Here is a 23620-nt window from a genome sequence, read left to right as displayed (position 1 = left end):
TCCGTCGTTATGGTGACATGTTCAGTTACGTTCCTTTTCAAAGCCTGTTAGGCTGAAACTGAAAAGAAGAATATATTAAGAATACTTAATATGTAGAAAGTCCCTCCAGGAATTTGAAGTAATATAATTAATGCAAATTCAAGTAATCTCCACAATGTTTGAGGGAGCTTGCAATTTTTTTTATATTCCCGTGATTTTCCCGCAAAAAATGACGTCAGCAGAATCTGTGCTGAAAGTATTAACGGAATAAAGTACTTTTTTTTTTGTCAAACAAAACTCTTTATGAACAAAAACAACTCCACATTTACAGTCAGAAAGGATCTGATGATTCCATGTTTATTCCTTCATCAGGTAGTGCTTTAAAAAAATCTCATTTTTCTTTCTTGACTTGCAATTTTTTTCTAATTCCCACAATTTTACCCAAAAACTCTCTTAAAACTCTTCAAATTACATCAGAAAGAAAATCCATCGCAAAATCAAAAAATGATCATTTTTGATACAGGAAAAGGTTTTATAATATTAAAGTTTTCAAAACAGAGCAGAGATTTCTCACTTTAATTTGTGCCTTCATCATCATCATCATGTGAATCCCAGCTGGAGGTGAATGTGTATTTCCTGTCCTCTCTGCAGTAGAAACCCTCTCCTTGCCACAGACGGGATCACGCTGCCTTCTCAGAGCTGCAGCGGGACCGTCAGTCACCCCCCCGACATGTCGGGCTGGAACCCTTTTGGAGAGGACAACTTCTCTAAATTAACCGAGGAGGAGCTGATCGACCGGGAGTTCGACATGCTCAGAGCAAGCAAGTGACTCTGTGCTTTTTGTCTTCTGTTTGTATGTTCGTCAATTATTTGTGTCAAAAATCGGATTTAAATCAAATTAAGAGGAAACTTCTTTTTTTTTTTTTTTTTTTTTTTGAGTTCTCAGAATCTTTCTTAAGGATTTCTACTTTGTACATCAAACATCATCGTGTCTCATGAACAGCTGCATTTTCTCAAAAAAAAAGAAACATCTGGCCCATTGTTCACTGTTTATTTGGATTCAGAACCAGACGACTAAACATTTTTCTGGTAAAATAACATATTTTGATGACTGCAGATTTTCCTGAATGTTTTCTAGTTGTGCATATATTCCTGTAACTGTGTGATTGAACAAAAACAAAAAAAGTCTGGTTTAATAAAATTGGAATTTTAAATAAAATTCACCAACGTGACAAAAAAACTGTTTAATAGTTCCACTTTATTGTCAAAATGTTTATATTATCCAACCAGTAGCTCCGCCCCCAGAGATCTGATTGGTCAACTGAACATTTGGAACAAATCACCATGACAACACATCCTGCTCATCACTAGAAACATCCCTCCACCTCCTCAATGGGAAAATAGAATTAGAATAGAATATTATGTAATATAATGTAGTTTCTACTTGTTATAGTTCTATTAAATGACCCATTTGGTGAAGTCGGGTCTCTTTTGGTCCTTTTTGGTCGCTCCGAGCACCCGTACCGTAACACCACGGATAGTCACGCACTTACAATCCTAGAGGAGGCTAGCTGGACCGGTTTGGTTTGAACACATGACACGGAGCTAAAATGTTAAAAACACATGAGAACATGGATATCTTTGTTCATCAGATATCTTTGTTCATCAGATATCTTTGTTCATCAGATATCTTTGTTCTTCAGATATCTCTGTTCATCAGATATCTTTGTTCATTAGATATCTTTGTTCATCAGATATCTTTGTTCATCAGATATCTTTGTTCCTCAGATATCTTTGTTTTATCTTTGTTCATCAGATATCTTCGTTCATCAGATATCTTTGTTCATCAGATATCTTTGTTCGTCAGATATCTTTGTTCCTCAGATATCTTTGTTCATCACATATCTTTGTTCATCAGATATCTTTGTTCATCAGATATCTTTGTTTTATCTTTGTTCATCAGATATCTTCGTTCATCAGATATCTTTGTTCATCACATATCTTTGTTCATCAGATATCTTTGTTCATCAGATATCTTTGTTTCATCAGATATCTTTGTTCATCAGATATCTTTGTTCATCAGATATCTTTGTTCCAACCAGACTGAACTAGCTGATCAGTTTAGTGTTTCTATTTTTCTGTATTTATTCAGTTGGAGACTAGAAATCCTCTCTGTTGCTAGGGTGGTTGCTAAGGGTCGGACTACTTCCTGGAGTAGTAAACATTACATACGTTACATAAGAGTCTACTGAGGCGACTGATTGTTTTCCAGTTATTAGTTTTATTTTTAGAGTGAATTGCTCCACAATATGAAAACGTTGAGATTACATCTTTTATTTAGATGGTAATTTGTTGTATAATTAATCAATATTACTCTGGAGAGTGAGTTTTAACGTCTTTATCGGCCCGACATGCTGCTTAATCCACAGATGACTGGTGTTAGTTTTCAGGAGTCCGGGTCGTTAATGAACCTCTCACCCAGCTGTAACGATCTAATCGTCTCCCCCTCTGTGACCTACGAACAGAAAAGCCGGTGGAGGGAACAGCCAGCGTGGAAACAGACCGAGCGCCGCCTGCCGCTTCCACGGCGACGCCCCCCCCCCCCGGAGGACCTGTTCGGCTCGGCTCCATTCGTGGCCAACGCAGGCAAGTCTTAGAGGAGTCTCTACTGTGAGGACCCAACACTGTGGAGCCATCTGCCCCCCCTCCTCCCCCGCCCTCTCCTGTCCTCCATCCAGGTCTTCTGTTCCCCCCCTGACCTCCAGTCAGGAGCTCCTCTGCCATACAGACCCCCCAGTGGGCCGTTAAAGCCAACGAGCCGCCCCGGTTCTGTTTAGTTTCCTAATGTCAGCGGGCAGGTGAGCTGTGCTTCTGATGTCGGTGATGTTTAATGAAGAAGAAGTGAATGAATCAGTTATTATCAGGTGCATCAGTTTAGTACTGAGCTCATGAACGATCCCTTCGACCTGCTCGCTCCATCAAACCTTTATGCAAGTTAGACGTCTCCTCTGCCAGAGTTTGGACCAACGTAGATAAAGTAGCTGGAGGAAGACACATTTAACTGTGTGGTTTAAAAAGTATACGCCCATCGCTTCGCATAGAACTACTCTTTTTTCTTTTTTTTCTTTCAGTGTATAAAGAACTTTAGTGGCGAGAACAACTTCCAAATGATTTGGATTTAATTGCTCGAGTTGAATCCGCAGTAAAAGCAATATGAACACAACGAGGCTGAAATGAAATGCTGTCGATGTGAAGTCCATTAAACTGCACCGGGCTGAGTGATGTCATCATCCGTAGCTGTCCATCACGGATCGAAATAAAATCAATACAGAGGACGTTGAATTAAATACTCAGGCTTTAAAGGAATTTCACCAGTTCATGTTTTCTCACATGACTTTTTCATGCCGTCTAATTTTAAATGTCTGAGAACAGAATTTCCCAGAATGCAGTATGTCCAGATGTGGATCAAACAGAGGTACTTCTCTTCATGAAGCTCCTAGTTTGGTGTTCAGTCAGTAATGAACACTTTATTTTACTTCCAGTTTTCTAGCGGTTTCTTTCTGTTTTCTCGTGTCTCAGATCTGCCGGACCGCTTTCTGATCCTCTTTTTTTTTGGTTTTTTTACTTGTTGCCAATTCTTATTCCTGCCGAGAGTCATTATTTTTTCAGATGACTGAACTATGCCACACTTTTTAGCCATGTTAAACCTTCAAATAATCTAATAATTTAACTCTTTGGGGGGAATTTCTGCAGCCTAAATGCTCATGAATCTGGGATGATATCAGACGATTCCTTCAAACTCGTCTGATACTGGTGCAATAATCTGATAATCCTGGCTGTGAAAGCCGTCCTGCCCTCCTCAGGCTCGTCAGGTGGATCTGAAGTCGTATCTAAAGCCTGTCTGATAGTATTGGATCCAAACATCGCTCAGCCCTGGTACTCAGAAACGAAACGTGGGGGAAAAAAGACACTTGAACTTCCAGACTTGCAGTTTGTTTACAGTAAAGGACGTTCGACCCTCCAGACATTCAAAATATTCCTCCAAAAATTGCAGAATATTTTTTCCTCGGTGGGACGAAGCCTCAAAAGTTCTCGTGCACTTTACTGTGAAGGCCGACGTTAACATCCACGTAATGAACTCTCACCTGGTTCCACTGCATGTTCCCCCCGACTCAGATCCCGGCCTCGGTATAACAATGTGAATATCAGAGTGCAGTATCTCTACTTACTGGCAGCAATAAGCTTCTGTTCTCTTCCTGCTCCTTCAATGTGAATCGGTTCCTCTTCTGATTTCAGTTTAGAAAAATGCCGTTTGTAAGTCCTAGAATACGTTTAGTGATAAAGGCCCTCCACGCTACGACGTTTATTTCCCAGAGGAGGAGGACAGTAGGTGTTTTTTATTTTCTACATCTGGTGTCCTTTAACACGCAGGCTTCATGCAGCTGCAGTTAGAGTAGAAAAACATGCAATATTACTCTGTAAGCACTTGAATGTAAGTGTGGAAATATTTTATTGTCTTCACTTGTTCCTTCATGAAATATATTCCATTTGAATTAGATGAAAGCAGAAACAACGAAGGGACTTTGTTTCAGATGTAGAAAAGGTCACCGGGTTCATTCCTGCAGGCTGCCATGAAAAAATTTACAACAAATTTTGGATCGGCCTGTTCGCTGCCTGTTCGTGCCATCTCTGTGCTCATTCAGGTTCCAGGTAGTTTCTGTTCAGTTCTTTATGCAAACACTCTGCTGCCAACTTTTAAAACAGCCTCAGTCAGCTTTTATTTTCGGTGTATTTTCGGTTGACATCGCAACACCCGTGTTTGATCAGCTGTTTGTGTTTTACTCTCAGTAATGGCAGATTTCCCAGAGGCAGAGCTGCTTTAACAGGATGCTGCTTCTGTCTTTCAAATACGGAAGTTGACAACAGTGAGAAAAACGTGGTGAAATCTGTGGTTGTCAGCGTGAACCTGAGACCACACAGAGAAAACCTGCTTCCATATTCTGACCGCATTTAAACATGCAGCAGTGTTTCCTCAACTTTGTGTCTCGGTTTGCTCCATTTTGAAAGTGCAGCACAAAGTGAACGAGGCAAGTTAACGACAGTTTTTCACTATTTATGTCATAACTGATGTCGTACAGTCGGTTTTTATTCCACTCGTCTCTCAGCTGTTGGAGCAGAACACCTGATATCCGGCTGCTCCTGCCACTCCAGCACACGTCGGCCCGTAAGCTGCATCTCACTGAAGACTGTAACTGCAACATGTTTGACTTTGGTGACCTCTAGTGGTCGTGTCGGACTAATGCACGCCACTAGACCCCTTTTAATTTGACACGTTTCGTTGTGTCAACGGAAGAATTTGAAGGAAGTTAAAAACAGAATACATTTTGTCCAATCAGGGCAGAGAACGTGGCTGCAGTTCAATAGCTGCACATTTGATTCAGTTCCCTTTTATTTTGGAAGTCCTTTGGTTTTTATAAAAAAGTGCCTTTATGTGGCACTTTTATTTTTGTGAGCGTCAAAGCCGACGGAACTTTTTGTTCCTCTGAGATTACAGAAGAATCGGTGTTGGTTTCTATCATCTCTCAAAGGAGAGAAGTTGAATCCAGCTGGTCGATGTTGAGGCCGGAGGAAAGTTGCTGCACCTGATTTTAAAAGCGAATCCCGATGAGTTTTTTTAAGACATTGGTGAGAACGGACGAAGCTCGACCGCCCTCTGAACCGCGCTGTTATTGTTTAACGTTGAACACAAGCGGCTGACGACACGTTCTAGGCTGTAGATGTCGGAGGAAGCGAGACGGCAGCGTGCCGATGATATCTGTCAGAGCGCTGAACCTTTACACGTTTTCTTTTTAGCCATACAATCCTGCAGGGCTGTATGTTCTGAGCCTCACGGTGCTGCTGTCGTTCCGCCTTAGAGTAGCAAGTGAGCGCCTCCATCAGTCATCCATGCAGACATGAATCATCCAGGTTTTGTACAAATATATTTACTGATAAAATGTAATTCCTGTGCTGAAGGTAAGTTGTGAAAGCAGCTGGATGTCCTCGATGCGTCCGCTCCACGTCATGCTGCCTCTCATTCACTGCCGGCTTTTATCGGCCCTCCGTGGAAAAACTGCTTCCTTTCAGTTCAGTTTTTTTAAATTGTGTATTATTATTATTATTATTATTATTATTTGCTTTGTCTCTTTTCATTCTTCATTCAGTAAGACAGCCATACTCAGAAACATCTTGTTCATGTGTATTGGTGGATGGATCTCTAGTTTGGACAGGCGAACCATCAAAGCCAAATAAACCCAGAACAGAAAAGACAAAGGGATGACCACAGCCATTAACTGCACTTTATCTATTTATTTTGTTTAAGTGCAAAGAAACACAAATTATCGTCCCGAGATTTGTGGGATGAACGAGCAAACATAGACATTGAATATGTTGTTATATATTGTTTACATTTGCAGGTTTTCTGTGCTTTTGTTTGTCCTGTCTCGTCTCGGGGCGTCTCCCCCCTTCGTGACCATTTTCCCGTCAGCTTTACGTCCTGCGGAGGCGTTACGAGCCTCAGAGGTCAGAGCGCTGAAACTTTGGGACTTTTCTACTTTAATTCGTTCTCAGTCGAAGTGTTGTCAAATGTCACAACGCTTCAGTTTTAGTCCGACTTGATATCAGCAGCTCCCGGTACCTCCTGCAGAACGTATCCAACCTATATATAGATCACTAAGTTGTCTTATACATATCTTGTTTTTGCAACAGACTGTGTAAAGTCCTGTATCATACTGTGAGTGTGAATGTATTCCTTTTTAGAATGTTACTGATAAATAAAAAACACATTTAAAATCAATACTCACGTTGGTTCCTTTTTTATAGCTCCGTAAAGCACTAAGACGTTAAAGAGTCTCTCCACCACTACGACACAAGCAAGATGTTCCTGACCTTAACATGGCTGTCTTTGTTTGAGCTCTCTGTCATCCAATCAAAACCGTTGGTGCAGCAGCAGGTGTGTGAAACATTAAAACAAAAAGCAGCTCAATGTTGGGGATGAGAGGCAGCATCGACCGGGTTCAAAGCTCCGGAGGTCAAAGGTCAGCTGGAGTTCAAACACGTTTCAATGTTATTTTCATGCAGATTTTTGGACAAACTGTCCTCGTGTTTAATTCTAAACCCTCATGGTGTGTTTCTGTCTGTAGTGTTGAGACGATCAGTTAAAGATGTTCATGCAGAAGCATCACAGCGTCCTGTAAGATGGTGAAGAGGTCAGTAGCTGAGGCAGCGTTACATAAATAAATATATACTTCATTCAACCCGGCAGGGAAATTCAAATATCCAGCAGCTGGAAAAAAAAAACAACCCAAAAAACTACAATAATAAAGAAAATATAGATGAATGAAGATTTTTAAGTCGCACAAAATCATGTTTGTGAGTTCAAATTTATCCTGCAAAGATTCACCGGCTAAGATTCAAGATATCCTGAGACACGTATTTAAACATGCCGTATGCATAATGCATAGAAACTGTGATTTGAATAACAACGAGGTTAATGAGTTGTTATTTGATTAAAATACTCCGAGCAGCTGAACATGCAGTAAAAGTCCTGCAGTCGAAATCGATCCTGCGATTCTCCCGTTTCACAGACGGTCCTTGAACATGTCAAATCCATCGACCTCAGTCTGGGAAGTGAGTTTCTCGTCATTTGTGTTTTCGTGACCTTCAGCGGGATCTTTCCGTCCTCCGTGTTTCACCGTGAATGAAAGTCTTTCGGTGTGACGTGGTTGTCGGGAACCTTTCGGTGGAGCAGCTTCAGAGAACAGACTTCAGTGAGCTCCTGCTGCTCTCAGACATTTCTAACAGATTTGATCTTCCGGCCGACAAGAGAACAATCACGCATGTTTTCACCACGTATTGGTATCTTTAAAAGATCAGATGCAGCCTGTAATCCTTCAGCTTATCTCCAAAGGAACATCGGCCAAACAAATCTGTCAGTCCGACATCTTCTGTCGTGATTAAAGATGTTTCTGTTCGCTGAGATTGCCTCGTTCAGAGGTGAGCGATGATTACAAGTTATAATCTGAGCGGTGCGGCGGGCTGAACAGATGCAGAGCAGCTCAGGACTCCTGACTTCATGTATTTTATTGCGGATTTCTCTCGACAGTGTTTCATTTATCGACAACAAAGCTTTTGGCTAATCTGCCGTCGCGGCCTGCCAGTTTGGACGGTTGAGGACGTGGAGAGGTTTCCATGTTGGTGTTCACAGCAGGGGGTCCTTTCTCTCCTTTCTGATGCAGAGCTTCCTCTAATAGGGAACAATAAATTGGCTCATTGTATATGGCACAATTTATTGTCAATACATTTGGAGACCATCCACATGCTAATTGGGCTAATTTCTAAGTTGCCATTATGCAAATCTCTTGGAAATAAATTTACACAAGGCACAAATTCTTCATCAAATGCCAAACACATGCAAGAGTTTACAGAAATGCAGAAGTAAGGTGGAAATTATACAGCAAAGCTTTATTTTATTTATTTTTCTTAAGTGCGGAGAGAAACCGACATCAAGCTTAAAGCTCAAAGAGATTTGAATTCAAAAGTAATTTTGTGAATGTTGAAAAGCTGTCCGTCTTATTTCTGCAGCCTCGTAAGCCCGTTGTTCGTACGGAGGGTCGGAGGGAAGAAGTCAGAGCAGCTTTTGGACCATATTGAGTTTGGAGATTCTCCTTTGCAGCTCCTTCTGCTTCAATATTAGACAAACTGTTGGCATTTTTGTTTGTGGGGAAATTCTACGTAAGCCGAGTAATCCCGATTTCAGTAATGCCACACAACACAGAGGACGACGGGGTTTTATAGGGAAGTGAAAACTCTGTACATCTGCTGTCGGGACGCTCCTGACTTTAAACCGGAAGATATCTTAGAGGGTTACGAAATGAAAACATCTTGAACTTTTTGATCTGTGTTGTTTGTGAAGGTTCCAACGTGACGCAGACGGAGCAGAGCAACGAGGACGTCGGCGCCCCCGACGCCGACTCCACCGCCGAGGACAGTCTGCGGCCGACGGCAGCCGAGGAGCACAAACCCGGCAAAAAGATGGGCTGCAGGCCGGGAGAGGAATCAGACAGCGACTTCGAGTCCGACCCTCCTTCGCCCAAAAGCAGCGAGGACGAAGGGCCGGAGGAGGACGAAGAGCCGGAGGAGGACGAAGCCGTCAGCGAGCACGGCGAAGACACCGAGCCGGAGAATCTGGGACAGAGGCCTCTCCTGATGGACTCTGAGGAAGAGGGGGAGGAAGACTACGACAAACACAGCTCCGATTCAGACTACGACCCCAGAAAGGTCAAGAGCCGCTCGAGGAAACCCGGTAAAGGAGCTTCAGCCGCCACCAGGAGTCCTCGGGAGGATCCCGGGACGCTGATCACGCCACCCGAGTCCCCCGGCGGAGCGAGCGCCGTGGACGCCGTGGATGTTTTTGGTTCCGTTCCCTTCCTCGGAGGCTCCTCGCCCGTCGGACCCCCGGAGACCTCGGACATCTTTGCCAAAGCGCCTTTCAGGCAAGTCAGCCACGAGCAGCGGACCACGGACGACTTTGACGTTTTTACCAAAGCGCCCTTCAGCCGGAACCTCTCGAAGTCCGGCAAGAGCGGCAGTGACGTCCCCATGGGACAGACGCCGCCCATGTCCCCCGAGGGCTTCGACATCTTCGGCTTCTCTCCCTTCCAGCCGGGCCCCACCGCGCCGCCGCCCACCACCTCCAGGAGCGCCGAAGACATCTTCCGCACGTCCTTTGAGGAGTCGGCCGGTCCTCAGCAGCAGCGGCTGAAGCAGCGCAGCCTCCAGAAGCTGTCGTCCCGCCACAGAAAGACCAAGCAGGAGGCGGCGGGGGGGGGGCAGCAACGGCAAGCGGCACCACGGCACCCCGACCGGAGGGCGCAAGAGCAACAAGCCCACCTACCGCACACCCGAACGAGTCCGCAGGCACAAGAAGGTCGGCCGCCGGGACTCACAGAGCAGCAACGAGTTCCTCAGCACCTCCGACTCCAAAGAGAACATCAGCGTGGACATCACCATGTCTGAAGGGACGGACAAGGGAGCGTCGATGCCCGTCGACGAGGCCCTTTTAGACCCGTTCGGAGCCAAACCCTTCCATCCTCAGGACGGCAGCCGGCACGCCCAGTACCAAGGCCTCGGCGACGGGAAGAGCGACATGGGCTCGGCCAATGGAAAGTCCTGGATGGGTTCCCTCCACGGCGCCCTCGGAGAAAGCAGAAACATGGATGATTTCGGGGCCGTGCCCTTCACCGACGTGGTCGTCCACGGTGGACCTCAGCAGCAGCAGCAGCAGCAGGGGGGCGGGGGCTCCCAGCCGGGGGACCTGGACCCTTTCGGAGCGGCGCCGTTCCCCTCAAAGGAGTAACTCTTCTCGCGTCTTCCCGCTGCGACAGCTGCTGTTGAATAACCCGAGCAACCAATCACGAAACCACAAGCTAACCGTGTCCTAACACTTACTTCTTTTTTTCTAAAGCACATTTTAATGCATCTCCAAGTTTGAATAACAAAAGCCTAAAAGTGTGAGCGGTGTTTCCACATATCATTCAGCTGTACCCGTTCGCTGAAAAGCCTTTTATGCTGCATCTTAACGCTCAGAGACATTTAAAGTGAGAAAAGGAAAAACCCACTGAAAATCCCCGCTGTGATCTTCAGCTTCGGATCGGACCGCTCGACTCGCTGCAGAAACGTCTCCGGCCGCCTTCTGATCCTCCAGTACGTTGGTTTAATTTCGCACCGCGAAGCCTTACCCGAGCTCGGCGCTGCCTTGCTTCACAGTACCTCGGAAACCACGACGCCATCAGCCCGTGGCGCCATTTCAAATCTTTTGGGAGTCGTCCTGAACCACTTCGTTTTATCCTTCGTGGACTCTATGCAGAATATTACAGAAGTCTTTGATCTGTGCTGCATTTCACTTCCAATACTAGAAGGGATCACGTTTCTGTTGTACTTCCTCAAAGAGTTGAAGCTGATAATTGGGTCAGGTTTAAATTTAGCCTCTTGACTGTTTCATTTTTTCGAGCAGTAAACTTCTGCGTAAGCACTGTTAACTTTCTTCTTTGTATTCAGTTACAACTCAACACATTCTGTCAGAAACGAAGACGAAACAAACACAAAACCACGTTAGATCTTAATCTAGGATTTGTGAATTTTCCAGAATAACACAGAAACTCCCGAGTTGTACTATTTTCTCAGCATCGTGAGTGAACATTAGATTTTGTTTAATTTTCAGAACCATCAGTTAAAGATGAGGCTGGCAGTCTGATATTTATGTTTTATTGAGCAGAAATCCCAGAAAAAGTCCAAAACCAACCAACAAAGTGGGTCTTTCCGTGTTCCCATTTTAGAAGCTGGAAACAGGAGTTGGTGCTCAGCAGGTTTTGTTTCCCTCAGACACCTGGCTCGTCTTTTCCCTACACTTTCAGTCTTTATGCTAAGCTAAGCTAGGCTAACTGTCTGTTGGTTCCAACTTCACATTGAAAGGTGATTGTAAAAAATGAGATCCTAAAATGTGAACGTATTCCTTTAAAACGAGGCCACAAACACAGAGTGTGGTTTTAATCAACGTAGTGATTTGAGTGAAACGGTCGGACTCTGAAGTTTGGAGCAAACGCGACCGTAACAGGAAGAACCAGTTGGTTTAATGAACTGCTTTCATGGAGAATTAAAAACAACATTTGGTTCTGGAGCGAGGACGTGTTTGTGGAGGGTTCAGTCCAGTTTGGAGGTCAATATTTCACACCAGGTTTTGATTATTTGTAAATATCAACAACTCATCAATGGTTTTGGTCTTTTTCTGGGACTCGTCCACGATGACAAAAATGTGAAATATCACCAGTTATCCTTGAACACCGGCTCGTTTCCACGTCAGTGAGCTTCATAAAGGGAAAAAACCAACAACTCAAGACCAACATCCTAAATGTGTGACTTGATATTCAGGTCGTTTGTCTTCATGAAAACCCTTTTTTAGCGCCGAGCTCCTCCTTGAACCACATCGATGGCCTTAAGCACTGCGTTCAGCCTCACAAGCACCAGTTCAACCAGTGGACCCGTTTCACACAACCGCTTCCCATCGGGAACTCTTCTCTTGTCTTTATCATGCTATACTGCTGTTGGATGCAATAAATAAAGTTTCATCTCAGTGCAGTTTGAGGTGGATGAATTCAAAACAAAGCATTTTTACACCTTTCGAACAGAACAGTTCATTTTATTTAGAGTTCATCAGTTTGGTTGCTCAGGTGTGAAAAGTCAACATACACAACACAAAATGAGTCTTCGACACAGCCGATGTCTCTCGGAGCGTCTGAAAGAGTCTTTTCAAGGGACCTTTACAGTAGAAACAAAACAATTTCATTCGGAATAATTTAAATACAGACATTGGAAAAACAACTCGTAACAGCAGAGAACATTTCTCTCAGGCCAAAACATAAAAACGTGAAATAATCACAGAAAACCGGCTTTCATTCCAAAATGCGACCGTTACCAAGGAACTGGACATTTACTGTGATTACAAAAAGACAGACAAGCACTGATGTTTAAAACATTAAGACTCTTACTTTCACAACTGAAACCTGTCGGACCGTTTCAAGGCGACGCTGACGGCCAACATCTGCTGACTTTTAAAATGAAGCTGTTCACGTCCAACAGTTGAGCTCGACATCATCGCACATCATCCCAGACGAGCTGAACACGTTTACATCCCGGCCGCTCGGCCAGAAACAGTTAACAACCAGAGGAAAGAGGTCAGAGTTCACAGCAGAAAACTGGGCTGCAGAGAACATTTCAAATGCAGATTTTTTAAAAGCTGCGTCCCAACTTCAACCCAGGTTTTTATTTTAGTAACGTGCACATAAACATGCTCACGTGTCGAATAAATCAACTGAGTTTCGAGCCCAGTTCTGTTGAAGTGCTGTAATAAAGTTAAAGAAACTGAACAAAAAGTACAAAATAGGATGTTGAGAATCCTGAGAATAAAAACCAATAAATGTGATTCGAAATGTTAAAATATTATTTTCATAATTTCCAGTTGCCTCCTATCTGTACAACACACTGATGTACATTTTGTACTAATTAGGATTGGGACACAGTTTCAAAGGTCTACAAGTCTCAGTAGCGCCCCCCAGAGGCCGAGCTGAACATCCGTAAAGACGTCAAAGAGGACTTCCGGTAAAACAAGGTGGTGGTGCGTTCAGGGACGTTTTATTGGGTAATAACCTGCACTTCAGATATTCTCAGACAGAAAAGATTCCAGCGGTGAACACTGAAGCTTTTCTCCTCCAACATCTGATGTAGATGTGAGTGAACACTGAGGCGGAGAACACGGAAGAAACAAACCTCATGTTCAGGAGGAAATCCATTTCACCACGTCGTGTTGCTCGTCTCGCTCAGACGCAAGAAACTGATCAGAGAACCGAAATCAGCTGTTCCTCAACAGTCTTTGGTTTTCTTCTATTTAAACATTATTTGTGGTGAAAGACAGCGTTTAGTTTCTGCTCGTTTTCATGTCGGCTGCCTCAAACCGATTCCAGGAGTCTCCAAATTTAAAAAAAGAAGAAAGTTTGGCTGGACTGTTAAAACAGACTTCACGTCTGTAGACCAGCGAACATTTCACTTCCCTTCATTTATATTTGATTACTGAAGGAAGCCCGAAGGACTAATTTTCAAAGAACCAGCTGTGTTTTTAAAGCGTCATTATAAAATTGAACTTTACTAAAAATAGATTCACAAGGCAAAAACACTCCTCAGTTAAAGAGACACTGGCTTTAAAAATAAGTGAGACAGCCGAGTGTACACCAGTTAATTTAACAGGATTTAAAAGGCACTTCCAAAACATGTGGGATCTCATAAATGGAAGAAAAAAAGCTGCTTGACTGAACGTGATGGTCTGAATCATGTTTCTGCAGCTTTACAGTTTGCAGAGAAAAAACAAAACATTTATGAAGCCTTAAAGGGTTTTTGTGCAGTTGCCTGAACTGCAGCGTTTCAGTGTTTCCTGGTTGAGCCGGTTCACTGCAGAGTTTTAATCTGCAAAATATTTAGTGGACAGGTGTCACCTGTTCCTGGATCCTCTCTGGTCTGCAGGTCGTCCCTTCATCACAGAGTCTCACAGGACTCAGAGGACGACGTGTCCATCTGTGGTGACTGACGGGCTGAAGGTCCACAGCGTCTCCACCCATCTGGAACGCCTGAAGAGGGAAAACACGCTGAACAACACGACGACTGACGGAGGGAAGCAGCTGGAATGATCAGAACGAGATCTGCCTGACAAACCTCCATCATCTGATCACTCAGGTGTTCAAGCATAAAGGAGGAACTGGTTTCTGTTGTGCTGTGAGATCAGTCAAAACGACAACTCTTCTAGGTTTCATTTTCTATCCCCGACGGTTGTGACGGTTCCCTTCCGGTCAACATGTCCAAAGTCCGGCCCGGGGACCAATCACGGCCCGATATCAGATCTTATACGGCCCGCCGCTTCCGTCTTAAAATGTATTATTTATGACCCGCCAGCAGACCCGAGCAAGTTTCATGTGTTTTGAACTTAAATGTTAACAGACAACATTTCATTACCCATAATAAGTCCTGTTTAAAATGAACCTGAGGTGAAGATATACTTTTGATGTATTCCAGACAGCTTGTTCTTTGTTATCTGACTCTAGATGTGAAAGAAAGACAGAATTGTTTTTCTGAGATTTGTCACGTCTGAATGTTTTTACATTTGGTGAAGGAATGACAATTGTTGTGTCATTGCAAATAAAGTATTTATAGAACAGTGCATTTGTAACTTTTATGGTTCAAAAAGTGTCAGGAGGGACCGTTGGGCATTTTCACATGATCAAATCTGGCCCTCTGAAAAACGTTTGGACACCAGCTTTAAGTAGAGTAGAGTAGAGTAGAGTAGAGTAGACTAGACTAGACTAGACTAGACTGGACTAGAGTAGAGTAGAGTAGACTAGACTAGACTAGACTAGACTAGAGTAGAGTAGAGTAGAGTAGAGTAGACTAGACTAGACTAGAGTAGAGTAGAGTAGACTAGACTAGAGTAGAGTAGAGTAGACTAGAGTAGACTAGACTAGACTAGACTAGAGTAGAGTAGAGTAGACTAGAGTAGAGTAGAGTAGACTAGACTAGAGTAGAGTAGAGTAGACTAGAGTAGACTAGACTAGAGTAGACTAGAGTAGACTAGAGTAGAGTAGAGTAGAGTAGAGTAGACTGGACTGGAGTAGAGTAGAGTAGACTAGACTAGACTAGACTAGACTAGAGTAGACTAGAGTAGACTAGACTAGAGTAGAGTAGAGTAGAGTAGACTAGAGTAGAGTAGAGTAGAGTAGACTAGACTAGAGTAGAGTAGAGTAGACTAGAGTAGAGTAGAGTAGACTAGAGTAGACTAGACTAGACTAGACTAGAGTAGAGTAGACTAGAGTAGAGTAGAGTAGAGTAGACTAGACTAGAGTAGAGTAGAGTAGACTAGAGTAGAGTAGAGTAGACTAGACTAGAGTAGAGTAGAGTAGACTAGAGTAGACTAGACTAGAGTAGACTAGAGTAGACTAGAGTAGAGTAGAGTAGAGTAGAGTAGACTGGACTGGAGTAGAGTAGAGTAGACTAGACTAGACTAGACTAGACTAGAGTAGACTAGAGTAGACTAGACTAGACTAGAGTAGAGTAGAGTAGAGTAGAGTAGAGTAGAGGTGCAGCGTCTTACACTCCAACACAGTGGGGGTCCCGGCGTGCGGAGCAGCAGGTCAGGAGTGTCGGGGGGCGTCGGGGCACGGCTGGCTGTGTCGGTACGCCATGATGAAGCAGGCTGACTGGTGCCACCAGTAAAACATGAGCACCAGCAGCAGGTGCCACACCTGGTGGCTGGAGCCCAGGTAGTTCAGCTGACCTGCAGCAACGGGAGGAAAAGCAGCAGGACCGCTTTACCGAGAGAGAACAGACCGAACTGAACGTTCAGATGTGAACGGGACTCGAGCCTCTTCTCAGCATTTGTCTGGCTGTTATTATAACTGATGTTTTCCAGTGAAGTGCGGCGCTGCGTGTTATTCTCACCGGGGAAGTAGCGTTCAGGAACCTTTGAAACGTAGAAAATGAGAGCTAACGCTGCGATGAAGTACATCCCCAGGACACGAGGAATAAAAGCCTGAAGGGGAGAAATCATCATTTAATCAACATGTGAACAAACCTGAAGAACAACTACAAAATACCAGCTGATGGCCGAGTGCCACAAAACGCATCATAAACATTCAAAACTTCAATCAAGGACTGAAACCCCGAAACACCAGGAATTAAAGACACTCGGAGGAGAAGCATGTTTCAGCTGCTGTGGTCAAAATATTGGCAAACGTGAATTTGGAAAGAAAGAAGAGCAACTCCTCAACGACATGTACCGGTGAAGTGAAGTGTAGTGAAGAGAGTTTGAACAGTGCTCTTAGTTTGATATCAGCCAACAGAGAAGTTTCAGCACACCTCCCAATATTTATGGAAATGCCGAAACATTTAAGGACATCTCAGGTGAACTCGGATGACGGGCGGTCTGTCACCTGGACCAGTTGGGAGGAGAAGCCTCCGGTGATGCAGATCCAGTGCACGGTGGGCACGAGGCCGTATCCGGCCACCGAGCAGAAGATCAGCGAGCGCAGCTGCTTCCGCTGCTTGCTGAGGTAGTGCGGGTGGATCTGGGTGAAGAAGATGGCCAGGATCATGGCCAGCACCGTCACCAGGTACACCTGCCGCCAGTACTGCAGACAGCGGGAGGACTCGGTCACATCACGGCGGCCGCACGGCTACCGACACTCGCTGCCGGTCGCCGCCAGACACTTTCGAGGTTAAAATGACCTTCGGCGCAAAGCGGCACGTTTATTACCGCTTTCAAAATACAAGCAGGAAGCAGCAGAAGAAGAAAAAGGGCCACGGAGGGGAGGAATATTAAAGCAGCAACATGTTGAGAATATGAAATGCATGAAGAGTTGAGAGGTGGCCGTCCGTCCGCCTGACGGGAGAGCAGAGAGAGAAAAGAGCAGCAGAGACACAACAATCAAAAACACAAATAAAGGAGAGAGAACATGAAGATAATGAGACACCATGTGACTGCATGAAGAGGGGAGAGCTCAGTGCATCATGGGAGCTGCCAATCAGCAGCTCAGCTAACGGAGGGTTCAGGGTCACGTGAGCCGGTCAGAACTACAGGATGTGTTAGACGTTAAAGTCTTGAAGGGTCCGTCTGTCCGAGCTTTGGTTTAAACCGTTGTTCATGTGCAGAAACAGAAGTGTTCATGTTTCCTGCTGCAGAGACTTCTACTGATGTTAGCATGCTAAGGAGCTAGCGGCGGACCGGCGCTGCTAAATATACGTTACAGCCTCTTTGAAGCTGATGTTGACTCGTGGAGACTTCATCAATCAGCTGAAAGAAAACCACTTTCTGATTCGTTCAGATCAACTTTCCAGTTTAAATGTCAAACATCTCCAGTTTGAGGATTTGTCACTTTTTTTCTTTGGGTTTTGGAATTCTGGTCGAAAGCATTAAAAAGGTTTCTGAAGACTTCCCCTTCGTATCTGGGAGATTACATTTATTACATTATGTTTCAATTGATTGAGTAACAGTAATAATAATAATAATAATAGTGAGATTATAATAATATATCATGTTTTTTTCTCAGCAACTGTAACTGGTTTATGTCATTTAATAACATGTGACTCTCCGGCACGGTTTAAATCATAAGAAAAATGATCTTTAAAGCTTCGGAGTGTTTTAAGACAAAACGAGTGACCTGAGGAAACCGCAGAGCTTTTTTCACTCTTCAAGATCTGTCGGTCCTTTTATATTTTTTTGCCATTCTTCTTTTATGGGATAAAACGTGAACTAAAGACTGGAGGTCGTCTGATCTGGTCCGCAGTCGCTATTTTATTTTCGTCTTTCTTTCTTTAAATCCTTAAAAGAAGCCGAAGAGGATCTTCGTATCTGCGTATCTAAAATAAAAAGTCTCCAACTGTTTCAGCTGTTGTGGTGAATATAAAGCTAACCTGTTCCCAGATCTTAAACTTCTATAAGTAAGCGTGTAAAGCGTGGACAGCCTCGTCTCGCTGCCTTCTGTCCGTGTGGTTGGATGCAGGCCTCCGTCCAGTCACACGTCCTCATGTGACGAGTCCTGCTGAATTTCACAGTGAATAAATTTGCACCAAGAACAAGGCCTCGCTCTGCTTCAGCCAAATTCTTTAAGCTCTCCTCCGAACAGACTCCATGTTCTCTTCTCCAAATCTGCATTTTCTAAAACACTCTGACGAGACAAGACTTTGACTGGCTAAATATAAAAATCTGTTTTTCTTGAGGGACTTGGCTCGCCACCGGAGCGGAGCCACCCAGAAGCGGAGCCCCAGTCTTGGCAGGGACGGGGGGAGGGACGGGGGGGGAGGGAGGGACGGGGGGGGGGGGGGGCTTCGCGGAGACGGCTCCCGGACTCGTGAACGTCATATGGTGGGGAACAGGAGTGACGGACCGCTCCGTGAACGCAGCCATCTGGTTTGGGCTGGAGCAGATTTCAGCTACGTTCTGGGGGCAAAATAACCCGTCGCTTCCAACATGCGGGGGAAAGCGAACGGTGAGGAGCACAGCCAAACACTTCAGGAATAAAAAAAGCAAAAAAAGAAGCAACCGGGACAGAAAAAAAGCCGGCGGTGGGCGGCTGGGATACGGAACTGAAACTGGCTTGTGTCATCAGAGGCTGTTTTCCAAACGGCAAGTGCAGCGAAGGTGTCGTGTTGCTTATTCACCGGGAACAATGAGTCAGCCGGCGGAGCCAGACCGTGGGCCTCACTTCACTTCAGAAAGATTCAATTACTTCTTCTCAGGCTGAAGACGTCCAGCTGAAGTGTCTTCGGCGAGGACGGTGGTGAGATGTGGAAGCGATGCTGCACTCGCACAGAAACACATTTACATTATGATGTCGGTCTCACCGCAGGGAGGACGGAGACAGAGACATAAAACCGACGTCCGTTTGACGGGTCCTGAACAAAACTACTGTTTCTGTCATGTAAATGTGAGACGTGGAGGTCAAAACAGTCAAAGATTCATGGACTCATCCACAGACGGAGAAGAAATAGTGACTGATGGACGACGGCATCGTTCAGCCGACATCTGCCTGTAAAAGCGTCCTCCAAACAAAGTGACGAGGTGCAGATGAACTCACGTTGTGACAGTAGAAGGTGTAGAAGACTCCGGGGACGTAGCAGCCCAGGATGCCGATGGAAACGCCGGCATAATCCAGAGCCATCCAGCGGCGGCTGGTCTTCTCGGAGCGATGGCAGCAGAACAGGTGGAAACCCACCGAGCACAGCATGCACAGCTGGAGACGGACGGGCGGACGGACGGACGGACAGCAACACAGGACACGTTTCATATCAGTTAACTGGATTTAAAACCGTCTAACCAAGTCTGGACTGATTATCTTCAGTTTTCTATGAATATCCACCAATATTCTGCATTCAGGTCCGATGTTCATCTTTGACTGCGCAGATTGAGGTGAGATCACGTTACTGTCACGTATACAATTTCAATGCAAGATATTTAAAAAAAGAAATGACATTATAGAACATAAACTCGGAGGAGAACCTGGTTAAAAAATGAAGAAGACAGAAACAGACCAGACCTGTGATTTAGTGATTTAGTGATTTTTTTTTTTACTTATTTATTGAAAAGTTGTTCAAATTTTGTCTCCATATTAAACAGATTGTATTTGCCGGCATCATTAAACGCACAAAAAGCGACTCAACAGGTTTGTCAACAAGGACGCCAGCTCTGATCTGTAATGAGCTATTTAATGAACGAGTTTAACGAGCAACCAAGTACTCAAAATATGAGTGACAGGCTGAACCAGACGTGTAACAGCAGCGAAGAGGAAAACGTAGCGCCGTACCTGGAAGCAGAAGAGTCCGATGGAGTAGATGACGTAATCCTCTCCGGAGGCGCCGACGGCCGGCAGCACCGCGGCCATGTTGTACACCCCGAGACAGAAGAAGAGCAGGAAGCCCAACAGATGGCTCCAGATATTCACCGTCTCATTGGACAGGATGAAGAGGCTGCGCAGACCATTGACAAACTTTTAAAAACCATCAGCGGAGATCAATGAAGCCGAATTATAAACCACTTCCTAAAGCGGACAAAACTTCTGCTGCTTCACAGATTCAAACACAATCTGATCTGTTGGCTTCGTCAGCGGTTAAATGTAATCTGACCTGTCTGGAGGCGACCTGCTGGGATCTGATGTATGTAGGAAGAATCAACAGAAAACAACAACATCGAACACGGAGGAACGGAAATGTTTGTTTTGTTACCGTTCTAAGGAAATCATCCTCAGGAAAAAAACTAAAACAGGTTTGGCCTTTTAACAACGTATACAATAAATACAATAAATATACAATAAATAAATAAATCACAAGCAACCTGACCAATAATGTTAAAGTCATCGATGCAGGCCTGGGACAGCGTTGGACGTCACCTCTCAGTTTAAGGAAGCAGCAACCACCTACAGTGTCTTCTATGAATACTGTGACTCCTGCTTTCAAATGTCCTCCAACTCTTAAAATCACAACAAGTGCAGAAAATTAGAGGAAAGTTCCACGTAATTTCTTTCAGGTGCAGCTTTTCTTTTCTTTTCTTTTTTTGCTTGTGGTGCTCCAGGTATCGAGAAAGAGGGACATGACATGCGATGTCAGGAAAGTAACGCTGAGTTTTGCCTTTTGAAGATAAACAACATAAAAACGTGACATGGTAACTCGGATGACGAATAATCTACAAGTGGTTTACGCGTGTTTGACTCTGACCCGGCTGGTTCCTGGTTCTGGTCTCCGCTTCTCACCTTTTGATGCACAGCCGGGAGGGCAGGTAGGCTCGGTACCCGTCGGTGATGTAGGGGTTCTCCCTCAGAAACACCGGGATCTGCTCGTAGGTGTACAGCCGGATCCCTCTGGGCACCAGAACCGGCCAGTACTGGTACCCTCCCAGCTCGATGTAGTGGGCCGTCTGAGCGCTCTTCTGGGCTTTCTGAGGCATGGCTGGGTCGGCTCTCATCTGACCCGAGGCTGGGAAAAGGGACGGAGACAGATCAGATCAGATCAGGTCCAAATGAGGCTGGAGCTCACACATCACGTCTAATTCAGCTTTAATTCAGCTTTAATTCAGCTTTGATTCAGCTTTAATTCAGCTTTAATTCAGCTTTAATTCAGCTTTAATTCAGCTTTAATTCAGCTTTAATTCAGCTTTCCACCGTCGGACCTCCCAGCTGAGTTTGTCCTGAGCAGAAACACAGAGTCCATCTGACTGGACGTGTTTGGTGAGTCGAGCTGAGTCCAACCAGAGGACACCGCCTCATCTCCATCCAGCCTCCTTCACCAGGAGGACCACGTCGGCCTGGTTCGTTCAGCTCTTCTTCTGGAGACACAAACTCGGTTCGGTCACCGACTTCCGGCTGAAGTACTTTTGGAAACACTCACAACATTAAAGTTCCCTTTAAAACAAGAAGACCAGAAAGCCCCGGGACGTGGACTTTAACCCGAAGCGTCCTGGACGTTAAAGTTACCGGAGCCCGTTTCAAGCGGAGTCCATCGCGTCCGTTAAACCGTCGTCAACAATGAGAGTCTTTAAATGACCCAGTTTTCAAAGCGGGTCTGGTTCCGTCCGGCCGGACGAGCCCGGGCTGAGCTGACAGGCAGAAGGAACTCACCTTTCAGGAGGCAGGACGTCCCATTCTCCGGTTGATGACACGAACTGCGCATTTAGAAACACGTGTTCACGTCAACTCGACGACAACAACAACAACAACAACAACAACGCAGATTTATCAAGTTTCAGCAACAGCGTCTTTCGTCGCCGGTGACGTCATCAGTAATGGACCCCCCGTACACCCGCCCAAAGACTGCCTGAGTAAAAAAAAAAAAAAAAAACAACAACAAAACAAAGCCAGGTTTATGTCACGTGAGTTGAGCAATCTGAAAGCTACGAAAAATAAGTTAGTTGTCGGACAATGATTTAAGATTTTCCTCGTCGAAATACAGGATCAACAAATCATTCATATTCTTATTATTTTATCAAATGTGATTGAAGTCATTCACAAACACGTCAAACAACGCACGTGTCATTGATGCCACACCACATATTTTATTGTTATGGCACAATATGTATATATTATAAGTATTTGTAAATATTTTATATACAGTCTATGAGCCAAAATAGAAAACAGCTCTCAAAGGCTATTTGTGAAATTCTAGTGCACAAATACATATAAATATGATATTTCCACGCTTGTTTAACAAATATTTAGATTATTAAAATAATAATAAAAAAATAACATGAAACCAAAGATTATATTGAAAGCAATCATGTTAATATCAGAAAATGAGAAGCCCTCCAAAATGCATCTGCATGATTTACGTTGAAATGTTTGTTTGTGTCCCTCTATTTTGTTGTTGTATGTTTATCACTTCTTATATGTGTACTACGTCTCCTTCCCTCTGCCAGATAATGAGGGGGAGCTCCAGAGAAGGTGTCAGTCACGCTGGAACCAGACACCACAAATCCCTGCAGTATATATCATGCTGGAATTCACGCTGCAGCACTTCACCACTTTCACAAATGTTCAACTCTCATCACAGCAGCAGACTGGACGTGTGTAAACAGCAATATGGCGTCTTCTGTCCAACGCAGACTTCTTGCAAGGTCACGTGACTGATGGATGTGAACCTGCAGGTGTGGCTCGCGTGTCATTACGTCCTCGTGTTGCTGTCGCCGCGGATCCCGGTCAGAGCGCCTGTTCTCAGGTTTGGCGATGTTGGTGGATTCCCGCAGGAGTGGAAGTCACACTCAGTCCTCCTTCTGCTGTTTACACCCCCCCCACACACACACACACACACACACACACACACTTTAATTGCCTCGTTCTCCAGTGGAAGTGTGTTCTTCATTATCACTTCTAATACACCTCTCAGCACATCCACTCTCAGAGTGTCAGCTGCCACGCCAAGTTAAGATGGTGACTCCTGCAGGCAGCAGCAAACAGGAAGAATCTCCTGCAGCTGCACCAGTTAGGAATTGATTTTGTGGGCTTTTATTTGCAACAAACCAGTGAAATTTTTAGAAGCAAGAGACAAAAATATGGCACCATAATAAGAAAATAAACATCATGAATTATGGATCAGTCAGTTGAAGAAGACATTTCCCAGCTGTTACTCGTAATAATAGATGTTTTGAAGTCTGGATTTGAACTTTTTTCTGTCATCTCTCTCAGTTGACTACAGGCCATAAAATCTCCATCTTTTCAATAGATTAAAGAAGCAGCAACCACCTACAATGTTTTATATGTACTGTGATCGCTTAAAACAAGCTCAATGTCCTCCAAAACAACGTTACAGGAAACTTACACGCTATTTCTGCAGCTTTTGCATCATTTCTTTCCGTTATACTTTTTTTTTTTGAACTACTCACCTGTATTTGATAGCAATACTTCAGGTGTACAGAATACATGTTGGAGGGGGAAACACGGAAATCACATGCAATGTCAATAAAGCAGTTCAGAGATCTGGGAACACTGCAGCATCGCTACGAGCAAGTCCAGAAACACGAGGAGTC

General features: G+C 44.5%; 3 protein-coding genes across 7 annotated transcripts in view; 2 read left to right on the top strand and 1 right to left on the bottom strand.

The window, feature by feature from the left end:
- The window catches only part of bmp2k (BMP2 inducible kinase), a 41475-nt gene extending 34661 nt beyond the window's left edge, over positions 1 to 6814 (top strand). The window contains 3 exon segments of the mRNA XM_069169333.1: positions 631 to 800; positions 2505 to 2569; positions 2571 to 6814. Of these exon segments, the coding sequence (XP_069025434.1) occupies positions 631 to 800; positions 2505 to 2569; positions 2571 to 2636 (301 nt within the window). The 3' untranslated portion in view covers positions 2637 to 6814.
- A 1165-nt stretch (positions 6815 to 7979) lies between these two features.
- Positions 7980 to 12148, top strand: LOC138210264 (putative BMP-2-inducible kinase-like protein). The gene is given in 3 exon segments (XM_069169329.1): positions 7980 to 8013; positions 8933 to 9846; positions 9848 to 12148. Coding segments are annotated over 3 exon segments (1476 nt in total). The 3' UTR covers positions 10376 to 12148.
- A 35-nt stretch (positions 12149 to 12183) lies between these two features.
- On the bottom strand, positions 12184 to 21887 carry paqr3a (progestin and adipoQ receptor family member IIIa). Of its 5 annotated transcripts, XR_011179242.1 has the most exons (9): positions 21720 to 21885; positions 20856 to 21078; positions 19914 to 20076; positions 19188 to 19343; positions 16545 to 16742; positions 16054 to 16144; positions 15707 to 15889; positions 12564 to 14192; positions 12184 to 12333 (listed from the first exon to the last, which is right to left on the bottom strand). XR_011179242.1 is itself a non-coding variant. In XM_069169335.1 (8 exons), exons 1-7 carry the CDS (start codon positions 21769 to 21771, stop codon positions 15747 to 15749), a joined length of 1026 nt encoding a protein of 341 aa, XP_069025436.1. In that variant the 5' UTR covers positions 21772 to 21885; the 3' UTR covers positions 12184 to 14192; positions 15707 to 15746. The 5 variants fall into 5 exon arrangements, 4 of the variants coding, with proteins under 4 accessions (XP_069025436.1, XP_069025435.1, XP_069025437.1 ...); XM_069169335.1 differs by having other exon boundaries at positions 12184 to 14192; XM_069169334.1 differs by lacking the exons at positions 12184 to 12333; positions 12564 to 14192 and having other exon boundaries at positions 15796 to 16144; positions 21720 to 21887.
- Between the last annotated feature and the right edge of the window lie 1733 nt (positions 21888 to 23620).

This window comes from Embiotoca jacksoni, unplaced genomic scaffold (assembly GCF_022577435.1).
Source record: "Embiotoca jacksoni isolate LCO1_2020_lvr unplaced genomic scaffold, fEmbJac1.0.p SCAF_44, whole genome shotgun sequence".
NCBI classification, from domain to species: Eukaryota; Metazoa; Chordata; class Actinopteri; family Embiotocidae; genus Embiotoca; species Embiotoca jacksoni.
This window is presented reverse-complemented; position numbering and strand designations above follow the sequence as displayed.